Source organism: Prunus avium, chromosome 4, assembly GCF_965620075.1.
Source record: "Prunus avium chromosome 4, drPruAviu1.hap1.1, whole genome shotgun sequence".
In the NCBI taxonomy this organism is placed as follows: domain Eukaryota; kingdom Viridiplantae; phylum Streptophyta; class Magnoliopsida; order Rosales; family Rosaceae; genus Prunus; species Prunus avium.
Genome location: NC_142287.1, coordinates 23,435,058 through 23,459,816, shown reverse-complemented (window position 1 = coordinate 23,459,816; position 24,759 = coordinate 23,435,058). Strand labels below are relative to the sequence as shown.

The following is a 24,759-nucleotide window of genomic DNA, read 5'->3' as shown; positions in this document are numbered from 1 at the left end:
TTATATGTTCCTGCTGAATATTTTATGCAAATATGGTTCCTTTCCTTCCGAGAAGAATTGCTGAATTTAAGCAGGAGGTGCTGAATTTTTGTTTATCGCAATCGTGACCACACCCAAGAAGGATGTCTCCTTAGTTGGGCTGTTTATCAGATCATTAATGGGTTCCTTAGAAGACTGGGAGTTAAGAGATTAGATCAGAGTGAATAATAATTCAATTGTACAGTTTATCCTTGAAACTCATTGTCTGAGGAGAGTTTCTTTGGGCTCTAGGAGAAGCCACGTGGCTTGTAGCCGTTGGTTTCTTTGGGCTGGTGGGTTAGCGCTAACAACAGTAGCCTTCGGGCAACAACTCAGTCAATTTTTGCCCGTGGGCTTGCATGGACTGGTGGGTCCCATGCCTTGCCCCGGCTGGACTGCGCGTGCTGGAGGGTGGGTTTGTAGCCTCAGGCTGCCATTTGCCCAGGTTTGGGCTTGCGCTGGAGGTGGTCTAAGAGCACTTCCACCCATTTGTCATGGCAAAGGGTAAAGGTAACTTAGGTAAGGCAAGGGCTGTTACTATTCACATGAATAGTGGCGACCCTTGCAAAATGTTTGTTGTGTTTCCACTCATTGCCATGGCAAAGGGCAAATACTATTCACTTAATTTTTTTTTTTTTTGTTAAAAAAACTTAAACGATTAATTTGGAGAAGATTTTCAGTTGCCATGTGTGAATATTTATTATAAAATTAGAATGAAATTTTTTTCGGATAAGATTTTATGTATGAGATTTTCACATGGGATTAATTTTATTTATATGTATGAAATTAATAATAATAAAATTGATAGGTTTGTACTTTGTATAAAAAAAAATGTTTTTGAATTTTTTGGAATTTTTCAGATTTCTTTTCGATTTTTTTAAATTTTTTATACGTTGCTAACGTCAACTAGCCCAGGCACAAGCTCGAGCTTGTTTTGTCTTTGGGCCTGCCTGGGCAACTGAAGCCTGTTGGACCTCCCCTTGGGACTTGGGCCCCCTCCTAACCGGGTAGTTCGAACCGCTAGAAGTGTTCTAAGTGGTGAGAAAAGGAACATAAAACAAAGAATAGGAATAAGAAAACACAAGATGTTGGCGTGAGAGAGAGAAGAAGTCATATTTGAAAGGAGAAAAAAGGTAGACAAGATAGAAAGAAGACAAGAAAAGAAAACACTGTTGGGCCATAAGCTGGCAAAAGCAAAAGGAGACCATAAACTTAATAAAGAAAAGAAGAGGCAAGACACCTAGCACGTGGGCAGGAGAAGAAAAGACAGAGAGAGCTCAAGAGATATAGAGCTAGTCGCAAAGGGTGTTGGCGGGCAGAGAGAGAGAAGAACAAAAAAGAAACAAAAGAAAAATCAACACCCACCGAAAAAGAGAGACAAAAAAGTGTTGTTTAATAATATATAGAACCTTTGTAAAAGAAAGAGGAGAAACATAAGGCATCACGGGAGTCACACAGCAGCGGGAAACAAAGGGATGGGACTGGAGATATTTGAAAAGAGAACGCTCAAATGATGCAAACACCAGAGCGGCTGTGCAAAGGGAACCACGGCAGTGTAGCTTGGCAGGACAGAGACAAAGGCCGGCTAGGAGAAGGCTCGCGGAGGAAAGAGACGGCTCGTTGAGCTGTGACGAGGCTTACGGAGGAAAGAGTGTCAAAATAGGGAGAGATATTGAAGGTTGAGTAGATATAATGGAGAGTGTAGAGAATTTGGGAGCTATGCATATTTTCTGATTTTCAAGTTACTTCATTCTATTACACATCAAAACATATATACATGTAATAACCCTAAAACATTCCATGAAACATTCCCTAAGACATTCCATGAAACATTCCCTAAAACAAGGATTACATTGCTCAAGAAAAGTATTCCCTAAAACAAGGAATGAGACAAGTGCCATGAGACAAGGGGTGTCTTGTGTTTCATGTCTTTGTGTTCCACAAAGGACAATCACACAAGAAGCCAATATTGCTAACACTCCCCCTCAAGTTGGTGCATAGATATCACCAATGCCCAACTTGACCAGTGAGTTGTGGAATACCCTGCTAGAAACTGCTTTTGTCAAAATATCGGCCAGCTGGTCTTCGGACCTGACAAACGGAAGCTGAATTTCTTTATTGTCAAGTTTTTCTTTAATGAAGTGCCGATCCACTTCAACATGTTTAGTACGATCATGTTGGACTGGATTGTGTGCAATGGATATTGAAGCCTTGTTATCACACTGTAGATGCATTCCTAATGTAGGTGCATATCCAATCTCTGTAAGCAATTTCTTTAACCAAAGGAGTTCGCAAATTCCTTTGGTCATGCCTCTGAATTCGGCTTCTGCACTAGACAAAGCAACAACATTCTGTTTCTTGCTTCTCCAAGTAACCAAGTTACCACCAACAAATGTGAAGTACCCTGAAGTTGATCGTCTATCAGTGACATTCCCTGCCCAATCTGCATCTGTATAGCCACTGATATTTAGATGACCATTTTTAGAGAACATAAGTCCTTTACCCGGTGCGGACTTCAAATATTTAAGAATTCTAAGAACCGCATCCATATGATCTTCACTCGGACAATGCATAAACTGACTAGCAACACTTACAGCATACGCAATGTCGGGTCGGGTATGAGATAGGTAGATCAGTCGTCCCACCAATCTCTGATATCTTTCTTTGTTAGTGGGTACTTGATTGGGATATTCCCCAAGGCGGTGATTCTGAACGATTGGAGTGTCCACAGGTTTGCAATCCAACATTCCCGTTTCTGCCAATAAATCCAGAACATACTTCCTTTGGGAGAGAAAAATGCCTTGCTTTGATCGAGCAACTTCAATGCCCAAGAAGTACTTGAGTCCACCAAAATTTTTCATTTCAAACTCCTTTGCTAAACATTGTTGGAGTTGAGAAATTTCCTGCTTATCATTCCCAGTAATAATCATATCATCAACATAAATGATAAGAGCTGTTACCTTTCCTCCCTTGTGTTTTAAGAACAGAGTATGGTCAGAATTACTCTGCTTAAAACCATAATTCTTCATTGCCAAGGTAAAACGCCCAAACCATGCCCGGGGAGACTGTTTCAATCCATATAATGCCTTCCGTAATCTGCACACCACATTAGCAGGAGTAGATGTAACATATCCTGGTGGGATATCCATGTAGACTTCTTCTGTGAGTTCTCCATGAAGAAAGGCATTCTTCACATCAAATTGGTGGAGAGGCCAATCAAGATTTGTTGCCAGGGACAATAGCACTCGAACAGTGTTAAGTTTTGCAACCGGGGCAAAGGTTTCTTCATAGTCAATACCATATGTTTGCGTGTAACCCTTTGCCACAAGTCGTGCTTTGTAGCGTTCAATTGACCCATCAGCATTGTATTTCAAGGTGTAAACCCATCTGCATCCGACAGTCCTTTTTCCCCGAGGTAAACTCTCCAGTGTCCATGTGTGATTTTTCTCCAGAGCATGCATCTCTTCCTTCATTGCGTGAACCCATTTTGGATCCTTCAATGCCTCACTCACTTTGGTTGGAATATGAATTGCAGATAATTGGTGGACAAAGCCTTGGAGAGGTGCAGATAGTTTTTCAGCAGAAACATAGTTTGCAATTGGATACTTCGATGCTTTGCCATTATCCGGTGAATACCGAATTGGTGGTTTTCCACGGTTCTGTCGATTGGGTAATTGATAGCTAACAGTTTCATCAACTAAAACATTAGATGTAGTAGAATCACGTACCTCAGGAGTATTCTCAGGAGATTGATCAGCTGGTACTGAGATGTGAGGGGGGTCTTCATCATTATCGTCGGCGAAGTATGAAAAAAGATTGTGCTCTCTGCTGTGGAGCGACCGGTCGCTGGGCTCCTGGCGACCGGTCGCTTTTGTACAGATTCGAATATCGGCTTCAGCGCTTGGAAGCGACCGGTCTCTGGGCTCCTGGCGACCGGTCGTTTCTGGACAGATTCGAAACTCAGCTTCAGCGCTTGGAAGCGACCGGTCGCTGGGCTCCTGGCGACCGGTCGTTTTTGTACAGGTTCGAATTTCAGCTTCAGCGCTTGGAGGCGACCGGTCGCTGGGCTCCTGGCGACCGGTCGCTGGGCTCCTGGCGACCGGTCGTTTTTGTACAGATTCGATTTTCTCCCTCAGAACTTCTGAGCGACTGGTCGCTAGGCTCCTGGCGATCGGTCGCTAGGCTCCTGGCGACCGGTCGCTTTTGGGCAGATTACATGTTCTTCTGGACTTTTGGGATCCGTTTTGCTCCAATCTTCAAGTTCTTGAATTTCCAGGGCCTCCTTGCCCAGTGGTTCTCGTTGTATGTCTCTGTGAGGCGGAGAGTTGGACATCGGATTATGAAAAAACATTTCCGATTCCATAAAAGTGACATATGTACGACGACTGGAGGGGTGATAGCATCGATATCCCTTCTGATGGGCAGCATAGCCTACAAAAACACATCTGATAGCACATGGATCAAGCTTGCCACGTTGATTCTTATGGAGGTGTACGAATGCCACACAACCAAAGACTCGGGGCGGAAGCATCTGAACAGAGGGCAAGGGCCCATGTTGGGCAAGTGCTTGTAATGGAGTCCGGAAGTCTAAAACTTTGGAAGGCATTCGGTTGATGAGGTAGACTGCAGTGACTATAGCATCATCCCAATGATGGCGAGGAACATGAGCTCCAATCAAAAGAGCTCGTGCTGTTTCAAGGAGGTGTCGATTTTTTCTTTCCGCAACACCATTCTGTTGAGGAGTTTGAGGACAAGTGGTCTCATGAATGATGCCATGCATTTGGAAGTAGGTCTGAAAATCATGGTTGATATATTCACCTCCATTGTCAGAACGGAGGACTTGAATCTTGGTAGAGAATTGAGTGTCAATTTGCTTATGAAATGACTGAAATATAGGGAACACATCAGTTTTATTTTTCATCATGAAGAGCCAAGTCATGCGAGTACAATCATCCACAAAGGTAATAAACCATCGGAAGCCAGAAGTTGTGGAGATAGGTGAAGGACCCCAAACATCAGAATGTATCAAAGCAAATGGAGCACCACTTTTATTTGTACTTAATGGATAAGAGACTATGTGGCTCTTGGCCAAGATACAAGTATCACATTGGAAATCAGTGGTACAGGAATTTGAAAACAAATCTGGAAATAGATGTCTCATATAGCCAAAAGACGGATGCCCCAAACGTCGGTGCCATAGCCAAAGTTGTCGATCCTTCCAAGTCGATGAGTGCTTCACACTATGTGCATTTCCCATACTGAAATCATCCACATAGTACAACCCCCCTCTCTTAGTACCACGACCAATGATCTCCTTCGTGAGAATATCCTGAAATAGACAGAAATCGGGATACATGAGTACACAACAATTTAGTTGCTCAGTAGCTTGGCCAACAGACATCAATTTATTAGACAACGATGGGACAAGCAAAGTATTTTGAAGAGTAAGGGATGGAGAGAGGCCAATGGTTCCAGCACCGACCACGGGAGAGGTAACACCATTTGCGTTGGCAATACTTGTTCGTTGTGGTGTAGTTGTACTTAGAAAATCAGTTGGATCGAACGTCATATGATCTGTGGCTCCTGAATCAATAATCCAACATGTGGAGTCACTTGTATATGATGTATGAAATACATATCCACAGTTACCTGAGTCACTAAAAGATGGAGAGTTCTTTTCTGGTGCTGAGGTAGATTCTTCATGAGGAATTAATGTTACCGGAGAGTCCATGGTGACAAGGGCAGCACGACCCGTTCCTCCAGTAGCAAGTTTACGAGCCTTGAGACCCTCCCACCATTCTGGATAGCCATGTAGTTTAAAACAGGTTTCTCGAGTGTGTTTTGGATTCCCGCAGTGATTGCAACCATTCCCATTTGTGGGAGCCTTGGGTCGAGAGGATGGTGGAGTAATCGACTTGTTGGTAGTGGTCTGTAGTTGGAGAGAAGCAGCAACTGGGGTTGTAGTTGGGCGAGAGGGTTGGTATGTTCCTTTTGTTGCCAATCCTACTCCGGTTGGTGTTGGAGCTCCTAACATCACAGCTTGTCGAATATCTTCTCGTCGAACATGAGCATAGGCTTGCTCTACTGTAGGGAATGGACTCATTTGGAGCACATCACTTCGGGCTTTGTCAAGTTGGTCATCCAAACCATCCAAGAAAATATAAACTCGATCTTCTTGGATGATATCATAGTATTTCTTGATATCCAGCTCACACTTCATTTCATTTGGACGACGAAAATCGATTTCTCTCCATAAGCCTTGGAGATCATTGTAGTAAGTTTCAATCGAACCTCCCCCTTGTCGCATACGGGAGATTCGCCTTTTAAGATCATACACCTGGGAGGTGTCAGTGCCATCAAAGTAAGTTGTGGCAATTGCATCCCATACTCCTTTGGCCGTCGGGAATCTAATGAAGTTGCCAATCAACCTTGGCTCCATGGAGTTGATTAGCCACCCTTTCACAATTGCATTTTCTGTCCGCCATCGGTTGAATATAGAGTCTGTCTGAGGAGGTGCTGGGAGCTCACCCGTGAGATATCCCAGCTTGTCTTTGCCAGCAACATACATCTCAATAACTTGAGACCATAAGGCATAGTTGGAGCCATCCAATTTAATGCCAATTTGTACAGAGGAGGTTTCGTAGGTAATTGTCGGAGTCGGAGTCGTAGTCGATGTTGATGCTTGTGTCTTCATCAACTCAGCCATTTGAGTAGCAAATTCTGTGAAGGTAGGTTGATAAGGAGTAGCCGGATCGGTGGTGCTACTTTCAGTGGGAAAGAAATCGTTTTCTCCCATGATTGCAGCAACGATTCGAGACTAGAGTCAGCAAGATCGCTGCTCTGATACCATGTCAAAATAGGGAGAGATATTGAAGGTTGAGTAGAGATAATGGAGAGTGTAGAGAATTTGGGAGCTATGCATATTTTCTGATTTTCAAGTTACTTCATTCTATTACACATCAAAACATATATACATGTAATAACCCTAAAACATTCCATGAAACATTCCCTAAGACATTCCATGAAACATTCCCTAAAACAAGGATTACATTGCTCAAGAAAAGTATTCCCTAAAACAAGGAATGAGACAAGTGCCATGAGACAAGGGGTGTCTTGTGTTTCATGTCTTTGTGTTCCACAAAGGACAATCACACAAGAAGCCAATATTGCTAACAAAGAGATCATGCCATCAATGGCCAAGGGGTGTGTTTCCCATACATTTAAAAGAGAGGCTCGGCTGTGAGCGCAATAGACTGAAGTAACATGGGCTCAATCTGATTTTAATAGAAAGCAAGCTCATAGAGAGAGGAAAAGTAAGAGAAAATGGCAGCGGCAGGCATATGTAGAGAAAAGAAAGGTAATGACAGACTGAACATAAACAAGTAAGGACAGAGACAAGAGTAAAATTGCAGAAAGGCGCGTCTATGGCTGAGGCAGAAGAAATATATGTTGATTATAGAGGAAAGGAGAAACGAGGATTTACAGCAAGATAAAGACCCATGATGGGTTAGAAATGAGGAACGCCAATGACTCTCAATTTGGCAAGAGAATCTCGAGGATTAGCAACTAGGCTCTAATAATATGAGATAGGCTAGAATATGAGAATGAGAGAAGATAATTTTTCTGGTTTTTAACTTGTATTTTTATAATTTTTCTGATTTTTAACTTGTATTTTTCTTTGTATTACTAACAACGTACTTATACAAGAGAATGACTTGCTAACCAAGCTCATCATTAATTACAAGTAGGCAGCTGGTGTCATTAATCCTACAATAGGCACAGACACGGACTCGTGATTCTAAATTGGGGCGGGCTAAATCTTCAAGAGAGGAGGAGCAGCAAGGCCAGTGGAGGCTCCCGGAGTTGAAAATTGAGTAAGTAAAATTTACATATTATGAAAAATTTTCATGTTAAACTCAACGGTATAAGTGAATTGTATTTTATATTAAAATAAGCAAAATTTACATGTTAAATACAATTTTTTTGGTGAAGAGGCAACATCTATTTTGAGAGAAAAGAGAAAAACAGGCCTAAATACAGAACAAGCACCAAAAACAAAACAAAAAGTATTAAAAACACACTTATAATAAAATTAGGGAGCTGATTTTCCCACTCCCCTTTTCTCCACTTACACTCCCTTTTGTTTTTTAATATTTTTTAATCACTTTTATTCTTTCTCTTTCCTATTCTACCCTTATCTTACTTCACTTTTGTATTATTTCTTTTTCTTTATATTTAATTTTCCTACTTACACTTGATTTTCAATAATTTTTTTTTCAATGGATATAGAATTCTTTAAAATGAATATATTACAAAACAAAAACAAAATATTTTCCCCAGCCCCAATAACCCCCTCTCTTCGTCAACCCCCTCCTCCTCCCATCTCTGCACTCCAGCCCCATCGTCCTACTACCAGCAACACCATCCACCACTGCATTGCCCCCCAACACCAACAACATCAATGGCTCGCTCTCCCTCGACTCCTTTTCTCTACCCATCTCTCTGCAAATTAAAAAACAACATCAGTCAAAATCATGCTTTATTCCCACCAAATTCTCAAAAGTCTCTGACTTATTATCCTTCCTTGTAACATTTTTGCTAAGTGCTAAGTGCTAACAAAGAGAAATTTCTAATGCTCGGGTCTGAAGCTTTTTGCTTCAAGTAAGGAGCTTTACACTCTGTGATTCAACTCAACCAATTAAAGGTTTTTTCAACCTACCCCCATGCCGCACCCCACACAGCCACCCGCCCACCGATAGAAATCGTTGCCCCAACGCAGCCACCCACAAACGATCTTACCGCCCCACTGATAGCCACACTCAAACCCCAAAAATTTTAAAAAAACGTGGATGGTTGTTGAAGAAAGAGGGGGAAAGAGAGAAAAAGAGGGAGAGAAAATGAGGAGGGGTGGGCTTGGTTGTTATCGAATAAAGAGGGAAAGGGGGAGAGAGAAGAATTGGGGCTAGGGGAAATATTTTGTTTTTGTTTTGTAATGTATTAATTTTAAACAATTCTATATTCATTGAAAAAAAATTTATTGAAAATGAAGTGTAAGTAGGAACATTAAATATAAAGAAAAAAAAACATAAAAGTGAAGTAAGATAAGGGTAGAATAGGAAAGAGAAAGAACAAAAGTGATTAAAAAATATTAAAAAATAAAAGGGAGTGTAAGTGGAGAAAAGGGGAGTGGGAAAATCAGCTCCCTAAAATTATAGTATTCTTTACCAACAAACAATTATATATAGTATTGTTTTTTATTTATTTTTCAGACCAAAAAAAAGTATTGTTTATTTTTATACCACCCATGTGTGTCAGCCTGCCCAAGCCCAAAGCAAACATTTGTTTTAAAAAAAAAAATTTCTTTAATCTATGTATTATATTTATTTCTGCCCAAGCCCAAGACACGTGGGTATTTTTTCTAAAGATTGAGGAGGGCTAAAATTTACTTTGGGCTAATAAAAAAATAAAATTCCCCCGGGCTATAGCCCAAGTGAGGCTGTACTAAGGTCCGTGCTAGCTTTTGGTTTCCAACTCCTGGAGATTGCAGCAACAGCCTACTAAAGTCAAGCCAATTTAATGCTTTCACAACACAAGTCAACAAGTCCCACCTTTCCTCCTTTCAACTGTTTCAATACCTCCATCATTTTCTTTTGGGAGATTAACTATTATACCGAGAGCCCAAATTATTTAAAAAAATCTTGGCTATATGAAATGGATTTTAGAAACACACACAAAATCCATTCACAACATAACAAAAAGGCTTTTAACTTCTTTTAAATTACAAAATTGTCATTGATTTTTTAAAACAAACCCAACCCCAAAACCTCATAAAAAAACCCAAAAAACTCAATAGTGCATCAAAGTAATTTAATAATCAAAATTAAATTCAATAAGGCCAGCTATCATTTTTTGGGTGTGTTTTCAGAAATTAAATTATGTAGGGTTTATTTATAATTTTAGTGCTTTGATGCATGAAGATGAAGAATAGATGTGAACCATTCAAATCAATCGTACAGTCAAAAATTCAATTTCGTAACCACTACGCAATATGGGACTTCGCAATGGAGAAGCGACCTATAACTAAATATCTCTTTTCTTTTCTACCTCTCGCATTTCTTATTTCCAAGTCTTTTTTTTTTTTTTTTTGTTCAATTATTTCCAAGTCTTCTCCTCTCTTCTTCTTCTTCTTACCTTCTCTCTCTCTCTCTCTCTCTCTCTCATTATCTTCTCCCTCCCGCCAGCAACTCCCCTCTCTTAGCTCTAAAGGAAATCAGATTCATCATTGAGGAAGATCCCTTAGGCTAGGTGAGTCATCCTTTTATAATTGTGGATTTGAAAGCTTAAGGCAAGAGGGGAAGAATGGCAGGAGGGTGGGCTGATGCCCTCCACGTTTCAGACTCTGTTACGATTGGTGTGGACAAAGAAGTAGACGTTTACTCCCTCGATTTTGCTAATCTCTCTCTGGGTCAAAATATTCAAGCGTAGAAAATTGAAAATCAGCTGGCAACTTAGCGTAGCAAATAAGGTGGTCAAAATAGCATTATAATAATTGTAACATTGAGAAGGGCTGGCTTCGAAGTCCAAAGTTCCAGTCACCTTTCCATTTCTGGAAAGGAACACAAATGAAAGTCCTTGCTTTAATCCTCTCTACCTCTCTACTCTATTTTTTAGTCTTACAATTGTCCGGAGCAGCTGATACAATCTCTGCAGCACAATCCATCACCAGCACTAATACCTTGGTTTCTTCCGGCCAAAGCTTCGAATTAGGACTCTTCTCCGAGGGCAATTCAGAGGCCCGGTATTTAGGAATATGGTACAAGAATTTTCCAACTATTGTTGTATGGGTTGCCAACAGAGAAAAACCAGTTGCAGATTCACATGGATCCTTGAAATTATCCAAAAATGGAAGTCTCGTCCTTTTAGACCAAATGAACAATACTATTTGGTCTTCCAATTCTTCCCAAGTAGCAGAAGACCCTGTTGCACAACTTTTGGAGAACGGAAACCTGGTTGTCAGAGAAAAGGATACAATAGATTCAGAAGGCTACATATGGGAAAGTTTCAATTTACCATCAGACACTCTGCTACCAGAAATGAAGGTTGGATGGGACTTCAGAACAGGCCTGAACAGATACTTGACTTCTTGGAAAAATGCTAGTGACCCATCTCTTGGAGAATATACCTATGGGATTGATAATCCGATTTTGCCTCAGCTTGTTGTTGCCAAAGGATCAAAGAAATTGTACCGTACCGGGCCTTGGAATGGTGTTCAATTTTCTGGTACTCCTGATTCTGGGAACATACGAGTTGTGAAACCAATCTATGTGTATGATACCAATGAGTTCTATTATACGTATGAGGCTACTGAGAGTTCTATTCTAACAAGAGTGAAGCTGTCTGAAACTGGTTTGGCCCAGCGGCTGGTGCTGAATAAAGGAAGCACCGAATGGGCTGTTATGTATACTTTGCTGAATGACAGGTGTGACAATTACAGGGAGTGTGGAGCAAATGGAATTTGCAAAACTTCCAAGTCTCCAGGTTGTGAGTGCCTGCAGGGGTTTGTTCCAAAATCGCACAATGAATGGGATGTGCTTAACTGGGAAAGTGGGTGCATTAGGCAGACACCACTGGATTGCCAGAAGGGAGCAGGGTTTTTGAAAGTTCGAAACGTGAAATTGCCAGACCTGTTGGAGTTTTGGGTGAACACGAAAATGAGTGTGCAGGAATGTGAGGCAGAGTGCTTGAGGAATTGTTCTTGTGTAGCTTATGCTAATACAGATATCCGTAATGGAGGAAGTGGCTGTCTGATGTGGTTTGGCGACCTAATTGATATGCGAGAGTTCCTTGAAGAACATGGTGAGCTAGATATACACATTAGGATGCCATTTTCGGAACTAGGTACGTCATTGTTTTGCTTTTATAATGTATTAGATCCTGATCCTGTTAATTTAAGCCTTTAATCATTAACATGCAGTACATAAGGTTAGAGGAATTTTGGCATGCCTAAATGTTATCCATTACATAACAAAATCTTTAGGTGGTACCGGCAAGAAGGACAAAAGGGTTATACTTATCTCGGTCATATCAGCAGTTTCTGTGCTTTCTCTTCTGGCTTTGTTATGCTGGTATATACTTCTGAAGAAGAGAGGAAGGAATGTATCCACATCCACAGGTAAGCTTGCATTTGCAGGAATCTAAACCTTTGTACCCTGGAGGAAATCTTATGTATTGACAAAGCCATTGTCATTGGATAATAATGTTTTTCTTTGTTCTTTTTCTCTTTTTCATGTTACAGGCTCAAGATCAATTAAGGAGGACTGGGAGTTGCCACTGTTTGATTTTAAGACAATTGCAACCGCCACCAATAATTTCTCTCACACAAACAAACTAGGAGAGGGAGGTTTCGGTCCAGTTTACAAGGTAAGAGAGCTATAGTTGACGTTAGTGTGCATGAACTTATGAGCTAACTTATTTATACTTAATTTTCAGGCCAACCTAACCCGAGAAGACTTCATAGCTGTAAAGAGACTCTCAAAAGATTCTGGGCAAGGTATTGAAGAGTTTAAGAATGAAGTTACAATGATAGCCAACCTCCAACACTGGAATCTTGTTAAACTTTTGGGCTGCTGCATTGAAAGAGAAGAAAGGATGCTTATCTATGAGTACATGCCCAACAAAAGCTTGGACTGCTTTATTTTTGGTATAAGATTACATCCTCCATGTTTCGTATTAATTACGAAACCTAAATGTTTATTTACTACTTTTCAGTGAAATTTATGCAATTAAACAGAGTCCTATTTAGCTCTGTTTATGTCACAAAGGAGGAAAACTGAACCAAATGAACTGATGTGATGGATAACTTGTGCAGATCAAAATAGAAAGGTTTTGCTGAATTGGCAAAAGCGATTGAACATTATCATGGGAATTGCTCGAGGACTTCTCTACCTCCACCAAGACTCCAGATTAAGAATCATTCATAGAGACCTTAAGAGTAGCAACATCTTACTTGATGATGAGCTGAACCCCAAAATATCTGACTTTGGCATAGCAAGGATTTTTGGACGCAATCAAACCGAAGCAAAAACAAAACGAGTAATTGGGACATAGTGAGTTACACTAACCTAGACCATGAAAGGAATCTTCATTTCTGTAACAGTAACTAATTAAGTACTTAAGTTGTGTTTTTTTGCATGCAGTGGATATATGTCTCCTGAGTATGCAATTGATGGGAAGTTTTCAGAGAAATCCGATGTGTTCAGTTTTGGAGTGCTTTTGTTAGAGATAGTAAGTGGCAGAAAGAACAGAGGGTTTCATCATCCAGATCACCATCACAGTCTTCTGGGACATGTAGGTATTTAATGCTTATATGCGTGTTCTAATTTTGATCCTCTAGTTTTTCAATGTGTGTGACTAAAGCCATATAATTTTGAATTGTTCCAGGCATGGTTACTGTGGAATGAAAATAAGGGTTTGGAGCTAATAGATCCTTGCTTGGGGTACTCATATGTTGAGTTTGAGGTGCTGAGGTGCATTCAGGTAGGTCTATTGTGTGTTCAAGCGCTTCCAAAAGACAGACCAGTAATGTCATCAGCGATTGTCATGTTAAGCAATGAAGGAGTAATATTACCTCAACCGAAGGAGCCAGGATTCTTCACAGGAAGAAGTTCCCTGGACGATACCATAATCAACGAAGGTAGCAGTAACCCGACAGGAAGCAGTATTACCATTTCAACATTGGAAGCTAGATAACTGACACATGCCAACTTGGACTCATATTTCGGATTTAACGCATTTTGACATGGATGCAGATGAATTTGCTTGCAAACAGACAGAAGGGCATAACCTCAATGGGAGGTTTATTCAGAAAAGTAAAAGGTAAATCTAGACTAACTACTGTTTACAGAGTAATGCACAAGCATCATAAACATGTAGTATTGCATTGTAAGAGACCGGCTGCCACGAGATTGAATATGGGAGTGGCTATAGAATTGTATTCAATTGGTCAAAATAACTAAAGTACTGTATGTGAATTATATGTTCCTGCTGAATATTTTATGCAAATACGGTTCCTTTCCTTCCGAGAAGAATTGCTGAATTTAAGCAGGAGGTGCTGAATTTTTGTTTATCGCAATCGTGACCACACCCAAGAAGGATGTCTCCTTAGTTGGGCTGTTTATCAGATCATTAATGGGTTCCTTAGAAGACTGGGAGTTAAGAGATTAGATCAGAGTGAATAATAATTCAATTGTACAGTTTATCCTTGAAACTCATTGGCTGAGGAGAGTTTCAGAGACCAACTTCAATCGGTGGAGAACGGAATGGGACCCTTGGCAGGGGTTTGAAAGATTATATCAGCAACTTGGAGTTAGGGGTTAATTAGTTGAAACATAATACTAGCACCTTGGTTAGAGCATCCACAGCGAGGAGGTGTAAATTTGGGAGTGTAAGTCACTTTTACATCCCCTTTACACCTTCGGGGGATGTACATGTAATTTTTGCTATAATGGGAAAGATGTAAATATAATGATGTATATTTGATTTTTTGTTTTTGTGTGTTAACATTTTGAAAATAATTTTGTGTGTGTTAGATTTATTTTATTTTTCTAAACAAATAAACCTTAAAATATTTAAATTCAGATAAGTTATGAAGAGTGGTGATTTTTGTGAACAAAGGTTGTGCTTATCTATATATATAAAGCAAAAGGCAAAGAATGGTAAAATATTTAAAATACCAGAAAATGCTCTTGATTAATGCAAACATTAAGAATTGAAATTATTAATTAAATGAGAATAATATGGTAAATTCACATTTTTTTTATATTTAAAAAATTAAAATTAAAAGAAAAATCAGATAATAGATCATATTTTTATGGAACACAACTACCCATTATCTTTTTTAATTCTAAAATAAATTTATTTATTTTTAAAAAAAGCCTTTTGCAAGTGCGGAAGAGAGTGCAGAGAGGCTAGTATATAGAAAATTAGAAGAAGAAAAATTAGGCCTTCTTTCGCATTAATTTCAGACAATTAGATGATTTTGGGGTTTGTTTAGAAATTGTTTGGGCCTTTAGATTAATGATTTTGGGGTTTGTAAAAAATTGGAGCCGTAGGATGTTTTATTTGTTGTAGCACTAATTCAAATGCCTTTAAATCAAGAGCACTAAGCCACAAGTGGGGCCCGAACTAAGTTATGTTGGGCGACTGAAGTTGTATTTGCGAGTGTGGGGCGCGTAATTCCAGAAACATTGCTACTATTCTCTCTTCTCTCTCCTCCTTTATCAGTCGTGGGATCCGCTTCTGGGATGTGAAAAAAGATGTAAACTTCCATCCCTTTTTGCATCTTAGCCTGAGAATGCAAATGTACAACTATTGGAGCTGATTCCGGGTGATAGGGGGTGTAAATCTGATATACACCCCCTTTTAGAGGCGACCACCGTGGATGCACTTACTAGTGATCCAAGAGAAACCTTCACCTTTATGAAAACTGAAATGCTAGTCAATCTCGAAGTTCATGGAAAATCGAATGAATTAACGGTGATTTTGAGTGTTCGATTGCGGAGTGTTGTCACCAATAATGAAAGACATGCACGTTTTGCTGTTGATTCTTGTCATAATTTTCACCTAAGAGATGAACAGTAGCGCGTGGTTGAAGGAACAGAACAGTCAACCCAATCTGCATCATTTTCCCTAAAAATAGTAATGCCATCCAACCCTCAATAAAAAATTCACAAAAGATCCATAAAATCCAGATATTTGACCAAGTATTTATAAAGAAATCAGTGCCAGTTCACAGCAGATATAGTCCAAAGTTCAAAGTTCACAGCAGATATAGCATAGCATATAAGGTGGTCAAAATAGCATTATAATAATTGTAACATTGAGAAGGGCTGGCTTCAAAGTCCAAAGTTCCAGTCACCTTCCCATTTCTGGACAAGGAACACAATTGAAAGGCCTTGCATTAATCCTCTCTACCTCTCTACTCCATTTTTTGGTCTTACAATTTTCCAGAGCAGCTGATACAATCTCTGCAGTACAATCCATCACCAGCACTAATTCCTTGGTTTCTTCCGGCCAAAGCTTCGAATTAGGACTTTTCTCCGCGGGAAATTCAGGGGCCTGGTATTTAAGAATATGGTACAAGAATTTTCCAAATATTGTTGTATGGGTTGCCAACAGAGAAAATCCAGTTGCAGATTCACATGGATCCTTGAAATTATCCAAAAATGGAAGTCTTGTCCTTTTAGACCAAATGAACAATACTATTTGGTCTTCCACTTCTTCCCAAGTAGCAGAAGACCCTGTCGCACAACTTTAGGAGAATGGAAACCTGGTTGTCAGAGAAAAGGCTACAACAGATTCAGAAAGCTACATATGGGAAAGTTTCAATTTACCATCAGACACTCTGCTACCAGAAATGAAGTTGGGGTGGAACTTCAGGACAGGCCTTAACAGATTCTTGACTTCTTGGAAAAATGCTAGCGACCCTTCTCCTGGAGAATATACTTATGGGATGGATAATGTTCTGTTGCCTCAGCTTGTTATTGCCAAAGGATCAAAGAAAATGTTCCGAACCGGACCTTGGAACGGTCTTTGGTTTACTGGTACTCCTGGTTTAGCAGCTACATACAGATCTGTCGTGAAACCAATTTTTGTGTATAATACGAATGAGTTGTACTATTCATATGAGTCTTTTAATAGTTCTACCATCACAAGATTGAAGCTGAGTGAATCGGGTTTGATCCAGCGGCTAGTGGTCACCGAAGGAAGCACTGAATGGGCTGTTATGTATACTTTGCAGAATGATGAGTGTAATAGTTATGGACTGTGTGGAGCAAATGGCATTTGCAGAATTAGTAAATCACCCATTTGTGAGTGCTTGCACGGGTTTGTTCCGAAATCACCAGACGAATGGGGAGTGCTGATTGGACAAGTGGGTGTATCAGGGAGACACCACTGAGTTGCCAGAAAGGAGAAGGGTTTTTGAAAGTTCGAAATGTGAAGCTGCCAGACCAGTTGAATTTTGGGGTCAACAATAGCACTAGTAACAACTGATGTGAAGCAGAGTGCTTAAAGAATTGTTCTTGTGTAGCTTATGCTAATACAGTTATCATTAATGGAGGCAGCAGCTGTTTGATGTGGTTTGGCGACCTAGTTGATCTGCGAGAATTCGTTGAAGAAGATAGTCAGCAAGATATATACATTCGGCTGCCACTTCCAGAACTAGGTAAGTGACTATTTTGCTTTAGTAATGTTAGCTCCTGATCTTATAAAGTCAAATCCTTAATCCTGAAGACGCAGTACATAAGGTTTTAGGAATGCACTAGGAATGTTCAGGTCATCAAATATACAGATTTCGTGCTTTCAATTGTAAGTTGAAAGGCTCAAATTGAAAAGGTCAAAAGTAGTGTACTTTGTGCATGTTTCAAAGTGGAAAGACATCATACCAGAAGAATGTGCTGTGTAAAATTTACCAAAGAAATCAGAATACTAAATATTGTGGTTTAGCTTATTAATGTTTTATTGTATATGATCTTCAGGGAAGACCAGTAGGAAGGATAAAAGAGTAGTAATCATCTCGGTCATATCTGCAGTTTCTTCGTTTCTTTTTCTGGGTTTGTCTTGCTGCTATATAATTATGAAGAAGAGACGAAAGAGAAGAGGTAAGCATGCATATGGTGACCTTGCTAAGTTTCCAAGATGAGTAAATATATTAATTCATTTTTAATTGCTTTGTCTTTGTCCTAAATTTTCCTTCTGTTTTGTCATTTTAAAGCTTCAAGAGGCACTAAGGAGGACTTGGAGTTGCCACTGTTTGATTTTGATACAATTGCAGCCGCCACCAATAACTTCTCCCACGCAAATAAACTTGGAGAGGGAGGTTTTGGTCCAGTTTACAAGGTAACAAACCGATAGTTGACGTCGTTGTGTATGAACTTATGAGCTGACATATTTATACTAAAATTTCAGGCCAAGCTATCCCGAGAAGAATTCATAGCAGTAAAGAGACTCTCAAAAGATTCTGGTCAAGGTATTAAAGAGTTTAAGAATGAAGTTGCAATGATAGCAAATCTTCAACACTGGAATCTTGTTAAACTTTTGGGCTGCTGCATCCAAGGAGAAGAAAGGATGCTGATCTATGAGTACATGCCCAACAAAAGCTTGGACTGCTTTATTTTCGGTAGGAGATTTTTTGCTTCATGTTTCGGATTAATTACGTAACCTAAATTTTATTTCACTACTTTCCAGTGAAATTTATGCAATTAAACAGAGTCCTATGCAGCTCTGTTTATGTGACAGGGGAGGAAAACTGAACCAAATGAATTCATGTGATGGCTAACTTGTGCAGATCAAAATAGAAAGGTGTTGCTGAATTGGCCAAAGCGACTGGACATTATCATGGGAATTGCTCGAGGACTTCTCTACCTCCACCAAGACTCCAGATTACGAATCATTCACAGAGACCTTAAGAGCAGCAACATCTTACTTGATGATGAGCTTAACCCTAAAATATCTGACTTTGGCATTGCAAGGATTTTCGGGCGCAATCAAGCTGAAGCAAAAGCAAAACGAGTAATCGGGACATAGTGAGTTGTACAAACATTTCACCAATGCCTTCATGTTCAGTTATAATGTAGTACTTAAATTATGTTTTTTTACTTGCAGTGGATATATGTCTCCTGAGTATGCAATTGATGGGAAGTTTTCAGTAAAATCCGATGTTTTTAGTTCCGGAGTGCTTTTGTTAGAGCTAGTAAGTGGCAGAAAGAACAGGGGATTTCATCATCCAGATCACCATCATAGTCTTCTGGGACATGTAGGTATTTTTTATTGGTGTTTGCTAACGTTAGACCATAGTTTTCCATGTGAATGACCAAAAGACACATAATTTCCAGGCATGGCTATTGTGGAACAAAAACAAGGAGTTGGAACTAATGGATGAATGCTTAGAGGACTCATATGTTGAGTTTGAGGTACAAAGATGCATTCAAGTGGGTCTATTATGTGTTCAAAAGATGCCAGCAGACAGACCAGCAATGTCATCGGTGGTGTTCATGTTGGGCAACGAGGGAGCAACATTGCCTCAACCAAAGGAGCCTGGTTTCTTCATAGAAAGAAGCTTCGCCGACATTGATACCTTACTTGGTAAAGTTAGAAGCCACACTGGAACCACAATCACCATTACCGCGGTGGAAGCCAGATAAATTGATGTATTTGCAAAGTAACAGGCAAAGAAAGAGGTTGGCCTCAATACATGAGAGGTGAATTGAGAATTGTATCAAATTATTATTTCCAGAGTGATATGACACGTACATGTAGTTGCTCAAAGTGGACCCTTAGAATGAAGGGCGTAATTGTGGCATCGTTAAAACCTTGCCATTAGTATGGGAAAACGATATTGAAGGAATTGAAGGTTTACAAGCCAAAATAAGTCATTTGAAACCAAAATGCATAAATTTGCAGTGAACCACAACCCAAAAACTGGGTCCACTTGTAACTTTGCAGAAAAATCCTTATCAACCATAAATGCATTAAAGTTTACGCTGAAAATTCAAGACCTTGTTCGTTGAATTTGGGTCAGCGTTTGTGAGACACAAAACATCGATGACATAATGAGTCGCTTTAACTTAAAGGGGATTTAGTGGAAAGTGACCAATGTTTCAGAATCACTATAGCACTTAAGCCATATAATTATTACCACAAACGTTGTCAAAGAATTCTTTAAAGTGGCATAACAATCAAAAAGTCCAACAACCATTATGATAATTTTACTAGTCAGATGGCGGCTGCAAAGTCCAAACACAAAGGTCCGAAAAAACCATTCTGGACAGAGAGAACAGAGATGAAGGGCCTTCCTTTCATCTTCTTTACCTCTCTGCTTCAGTTCTTAGTCTTACAGTTGGCCACAGCAGCTGATACGATATCCCCATCAAAACCCATCATAGGCTCTGATACCTTGGTTTCATCTGGGAAGAGCTTTGAGTTAGGGCTTTTCTCTGCTAGTAATTCTTCCTGGTATTTGGGAATATGGTACAAGAATTTTCCAGATGTTGTTGTCTGGGTAGCCAACAGAGAAAACCCACTTGCACATTCATATGGATCCTTGACACTGTCAAAAAATGGAAGTCTGGTCCTTTTAGATCAAATGAACAACTCTGTTTGGTCTTCCACTTCTTCCCAAGTAGCAGAAGATCCTGTTGCAGAGCTTTTGGAGACTGGAAACCTGGTTGTCAGAGAAAAGGCTGCCACAGCTTCCGAAATCTACATATGGGAAAGTTTCGATTTCCCATCAGACACTATGCTGCAAGGCATGAAGTTGGGGTGGAACTTCAGGACAGGCCACAACAGATTCTTGACTTCTTGGAAAAATGTTAGTGATCCATCTCCTGGACAATATACTTTTGGGATGGATAATGTTCTGTTGCCTCAGCTTGTTATTGCTAAAGGATCAAACAAACAGTTTCGTACAAGACCATTGACCGGTCTTCCATTTATAGGTACTCCTGGTTCACCAGTTTCCAACGAAGTTGTGCGCCCAATTTTTGTGTATAATACTACTGATCTATACTATTCATATGAGGTTGTTGATAAATCTATTGTCACAAGATTGAAGCTGAGTGAATCGGGTATCCAGCGGCTAGTGGTCAACGAAGGAAGCACTTCATGGGCTGTTATGTATACTTTGCAGTATAATCAGTGTGATAATTATGGAGTGTGTGGAGCAAATAGCATTTGTAAAATTAACAAAACACCTGTTTGTGAGTGCTTGCATGGGTTTGTCCCGGAATCATGGAACGAATGGGGGCTGCTTAATTGGACAAGTGGGTGCAGGAGGGGAACGCCACTGAATTGCCAGAAGGGAGAAGGCTTTCTGAGAATTCGAAATGTGAAACTGCCTGACCAGTTGGATTTTAGGGTGATCCCGAGCACTAGCATCGATGAATGCAAGGCAGAGTGCTTGAAGGATTGTTCTTGTGTAGCTTATGCTAAATCAGATATCAGTAACGGAGCTAGTGGCTGTCTGATGTGGTCTGGCGCCTTAGTTGACATGCGAGATTTCGATGAAGATGATAGTGAGCAAGATATATATATTCGGATGCCATTTTCAGAACTAGGTAAGACAGCTAAGTGAGTATTTTTCTTTAGTAAAGTTAGCCCCTGATCTTGTGAAGCCATGCGCTTAATCCTAAAGATTCTGTACATAAGTGCTTAGGAATAACAGTTGCATAGACTTATTGCTTTAAAAGTGTATGCCTGCAGGCCTAAATGCATGAACAACTTCTGAATTGGCAATACACCATACCAGAAGAAAATACTCTGTACAGTGTGGTTCACCTTGTTAATGTTGTCTTGTATATGATCTTCAGGTAAGAGCAGTCGGAAGGGTAAAAGGATAGTACTCATCTCGGTTCTGTCCGCAGTTTCTTTGCTTATTTTTTTGGGTTTTTCTTGCTGGTATATAATTCTGAAGAAGAGACGAAAGAAAATAGGTAAGCATGCATATGCACCTTGCTAATATATTTGTGAAAACCTGTATATATGCTTGAGAAAATCTTATGCATTGACTAAGACACTGTCTTTGAAATATATATCTATGTTTACTTTTGCATTCTGAATTCAGTTTGCAAGAAGAATTAATATAAAATCAAATTAAGACAATTACATCGCATTAATATCATTGTCTTTGCCCATATTTCCCTTTCCTCATTGTTTTTTTTCAATTTACAGCATTAAGAGACAGTAAGGAGGACTTGGAGTTGCCACTGTTTGATTTTGATACAATTGCAACCGCCACCAATAACTTCTCGCACACAAACAAACTAGGAGAGGGAGGTTTCGGTCCAGTTTACAAGGTAACAGAGCTATAGTTGACGTCGTTATGTATGAACATATGAGCTAACACATTTATACTAAAATTTCAGGCCAAGCTATCCCCGGAAGAATTCATAGCAGTAAAGAGACTCTCAAAAGATTCTGGTCAAGGTATTGAAGAGTTTAAGAATGAAGTTACAATGATAGCAAAACTTCAACACTGGAATCTTGTTAAACTTTTGGGCTGTTGCATCCAAGGAGAAGAAAGGATGCTTATCTATGAGTACATGCCCAACAAAAGCTTAGACTGCTTTATCTTCGGTCTGATTTTTATCCTTCATCTTAATTTCTACTTTCTAGTGCAATGTATACTATTAAACAGCATCTTGTGCAGCTCTGTTTATGTTACAGAGGAGGAAATCTGAACCAAAATTGTTTCAAGTGCAGATCTAAGTAGAAAGGTATTGCTTGATTGGCGAAAGCGATTTGACATCATCATGGGAATTGCACGAGGACTTCTCTACCTCCATGAAGACTCCAGATTAAGAATCATTCACAGGGACCTGAAGAGCAGCAACATCTTACTTGATGATGAGCTGAACCCCAAAATATCTGACTTTGGCATAGCTAGGATTTTTGGACGCAATCAAACTGAAGCAAAAACAAAACGAGTCATTGGGACATAGTGAGTTCTAGCAGCATTTATTATGAATGTCTTCATTTCCAATTATGAACAAGTACTTAAGTTTGGTTGTTTTCGTGTAGCGGATATATGTCTCCTGAGTATGCAATTGATGGGAAGTTTTCAATGAAATCCGATGTGTTCAGTTTTGGAGTGCTTTTGTTAGAGATAGTAAGTGGCAGAAAGAACAGAGGGTTTCATCATCCAGATCACCATCACACTCTTCTGGGACATGTACGTGTTGCATTATATATGGTTATATGTGCCTACTAATATTGTACCTCTAGTTTTCCATGTGTTTGATTAAAGGCATATAACTTTGCACTTGTTCCAGGCATGGCTACTGTGGAACAAAAATAGAGGTTTGGAGCTAATGGATTCATGTTTAGATAACTCATATGTGAAGTTTGATGTGCTAAGATGCATTCAAATTGGTCTATTATGCGTTCAAAAGCTATCCTTGGACAGACCAGCAATGTCATCCGTGGTATTCATGTTAGGCAACGAGGGAGCAATATTGCCTCAGCCAAAGGAGCCTGGTTTCTTCACAGAAAGAAGTTCCACGGGTAACAATAACCTAATCGGGGATGGAAGAAGCCACACCGGAGGCACGATTACTATTTCGACGGTGGTAGCTAGATAGTTTACACATACATGTTGACATGGCTGTTTGTCAGTCAAACTTATTGGTTGAGGAGAGTTTCAATTTGGTGGACCGAGTTTGACAAAGCTTTGTATATAATTATGAAAGAGATGTACAGCTCAACGAAAATATATTATAAGTCAGGAAAATATTTTAGAAACACAATCTGCCACCAAAGTCGCTGGACCACATTGTAGAAATATGTTTTTGGTCAAAGCACTCATTCTTGAAATTTTCCTTTACATTCTTCTGAATACGATTATGGTTCTTAAAGAATTGATTAAAAGTGGATTAGCATTAGGCATACTTTAAGGTCTCAACATCATTATCATCATAATAACTTTCACACAAATGCTATTCAAAGTCGCCCCAAAGCGACTCTTATTTGAGACTGGCCGTTTTATGGAGTTCCACGTGGAAGTCTGGTACTTTTAGACCAAATGAATGACACTATTTGGTCTTCCACCTCTTCCCAAGTAGCAGAAGATCCTGTTTTGCAGCTTTTGGAGAATGGAAATCTTGTTGTTAGAGACATGGCAGAAACAGCTTCAGAAAGCTACATATGGCAAAGTATTAACTTCCCATCAGATACTCTGTTACATGAAGTTGAGTTCAGAACGGGCACCAACCAATTATTGACTTCTTGGAAAAATATGCTAGCGATCCATCACTTGGAGATTATACCTATAGGATTGATAATCATTTGTTGCCTCAGCTTGTTCTTGCCAAAGGAACAAAGAAAAAGTTCCGAAGTGGACCTTTGAATGGTCTTCGATTTTCTGGCATTTCTATTTCAGACTACAGTTTCAACACCAATCTTTGTGTATAACACCACCAATGAAGTATATTATATGTATGAGGTTAGTGACAAGTCTGTTATATTAGAAGATTAATGCTTACTGAATCGGGTTCGATCCAGCGGCTAGTGCTGAATGAAGGGAGCACTGAATGGGCTCTCATGTTTACTTTGCAGAATAATGATCGGTGTAATGAGTATGGCATTGTGGTGCAAATGGCAGTTGCAAAACTGACAGGTCACCTATTTGTGAATGCTTTCCGGGTTTTGTTCCAAATTCATGGAAAGAATGGGAGGTGCTTAATACCTCAAGTGGGTGCAAGAGTACCACTGCCTGTTTTCTTCGTTCTTGCTGTATAGCAGAAGTGGGTTAATAGCATTCCAAAAAAAAAAAAAAAAAAAGATATTTAGTCATATACCCATTCTTAGTACTAAAACTATAAATAAACCCTACACCATTTAATTTCTATAAACAAACCCAAAAAATGATAGCTGGCCATATTGAACTTAATTTTGATTATTAAATTACTTTGATGCTCGATTGAGTGGTTTGGTCTTTTTTATGATTTTTTGGGGTTGAGTTTGTTTTAAGAAATGAATGACAGTTTTGTAATTTAAAAGAAGTTAAAAGTTTTTTTGTTATGTTGTAAAGTCCATTTCATATAGGTTTTTTTTATAATTTGTGCTCCTATATTGGGTATAGTAGTGAATCTCCCAAAAAAATATTAATGAATACTTTGATTGCTTCAACAAAAAAGATTTTGTAATAAAACCTTCAGCAAATAAAAATAACCACTACAACAAGAAAAA

General features: G+C 39.4%; 3 protein-coding genes across 4 annotated transcripts; all 3 read left to right on the top strand.

The window, feature by feature from the left end:
• Nucleotides 1–10,153: 10,153 nt before the first annotated feature.
• On the top strand, nucleotides 10,154–14,591 carry LOC110749042 (G-type lectin S-receptor-like serine/threonine-protein kinase At4g27290). Of its 2 annotated transcripts, none has more exons than XM_088252029.1 (7): nucleotides 10,154–11,916; nucleotides 11,993–12,190; nucleotides 12,314–12,438; nucleotides 12,508–12,718; nucleotides 12,887–13,124; nucleotides 13,215–13,365; nucleotides 13,459–14,591. In XM_088252029.1, exons 1-7 carry the CDS (start codon nucleotides 10,641–10,643, stop codon nucleotides 13,765–13,767), a joined length of 2,508 nt encoding a protein of 835 aa, XP_088108155.1. In that variant the 5' UTR covers nucleotides 10,154–10,640; the 3' UTR covers nucleotides 13,768–14,591. The 2 variants fall into 2 exon arrangements, with proteins under 2 accessions (XP_088108155.1, XP_088108156.1); XM_088252030.1 differs by having other exon boundaries at nucleotides 10,156–11,916; nucleotides 12,056–12,190.
• A 1,743-nt stretch (nucleotides 14,592–16,334) lies between these two features.
• On the top strand, nucleotides 16,335–19,369 carry LOC110749059 (G-type lectin S-receptor-like serine/threonine-protein kinase At4g27290). Its single transcript, XM_088252660.1, is given in 8 exon segments — nucleotides 16,335–16,937; nucleotides 16,940–17,242; nucleotides 17,556–17,678; nucleotides 17,792–17,916; nucleotides 17,986–18,196; nucleotides 18,365–18,602; nucleotides 18,682–18,832; nucleotides 18,912–19,369. Coding segments are annotated over 8 exon segments (1,965 nt in total). The 5' UTR covers nucleotides 16,335–16,432; the 3' UTR covers nucleotides 19,221–19,369.
• Nucleotides 19,370–19,744: 375 nt separating this feature from the next.
• On the top strand, nucleotides 19,745–23,168 carry LOC110749048 (G-type lectin S-receptor-like serine/threonine-protein kinase At4g27290). Its single transcript, XM_088251315.1, has 7 exons — nucleotides 19,745–21,131; nucleotides 21,384–21,506; nucleotides 21,745–21,869; nucleotides 21,939–22,149; nucleotides 22,276–22,513; nucleotides 22,594–22,744; nucleotides 22,845–23,168. The coding sequence occupies exons 1-7, from the start codon at nucleotides 19,796–19,798 to the stop codon at nucleotides 23,151–23,153; spliced, it is 2,493 nt and encodes an 830-aa protein (XP_088107441.1). The 5' UTR covers nucleotides 19,745–19,795; the 3' UTR covers nucleotides 23,154–23,168.
• Nucleotides 23,169–24,759: the final 1,591 nt, after the last annotated feature.

What these genes read in the sequence shown, in the direction of transcription:
- LOC110749042 (XM_088252029.1), top strand. Translation starts at nt 10,641, where the DNA reads ATGAAAGTCCTTGCTTTAATCCTCTCTACCTCTCTACTCTATTTTTTA. An exon ending in CTTGGACTGCTTTATTTTTG is followed by an intron (nt 12,719 to 12,886) that starts GTATAAGATTAC and finishes TAACTTGTGCAG; the next exon opens with ATCAAAATAGAAAGGTTTTG. An exon ending in AAACGAGTAATTGGGACATA is followed by an intron (nt 13,125 to 13,214) that starts GTGAGTTACACT and finishes TTTTGCATGCAG; the next exon opens with TGGATATATGTCTCCTGAGT.
- LOC110749048 (XM_088251315.1), top strand. Translation starts at nt 19,796, where the DNA reads ATGGCGGCTGCAAAGTCCAAACACAAAGGTCCGAAAAAACCATTCTGG. An exon ending in GAAGAGACGAAAGAAAATAG is followed by an intron (nt 21,507 to 21,744) that starts GTAAGCATGCAT and finishes TTCAATTTACAG; the next exon opens with CATTAAGAGACAGTAAGGAG. An exon ending in GTTTCGGTCCAGTTTACAAG is followed by an intron (nt 21,870 to 21,938) that starts GTAACAGAGCTA and finishes CTAAAATTTCAG; the next exon opens with GCCAAGCTATCCCCGGAAGA.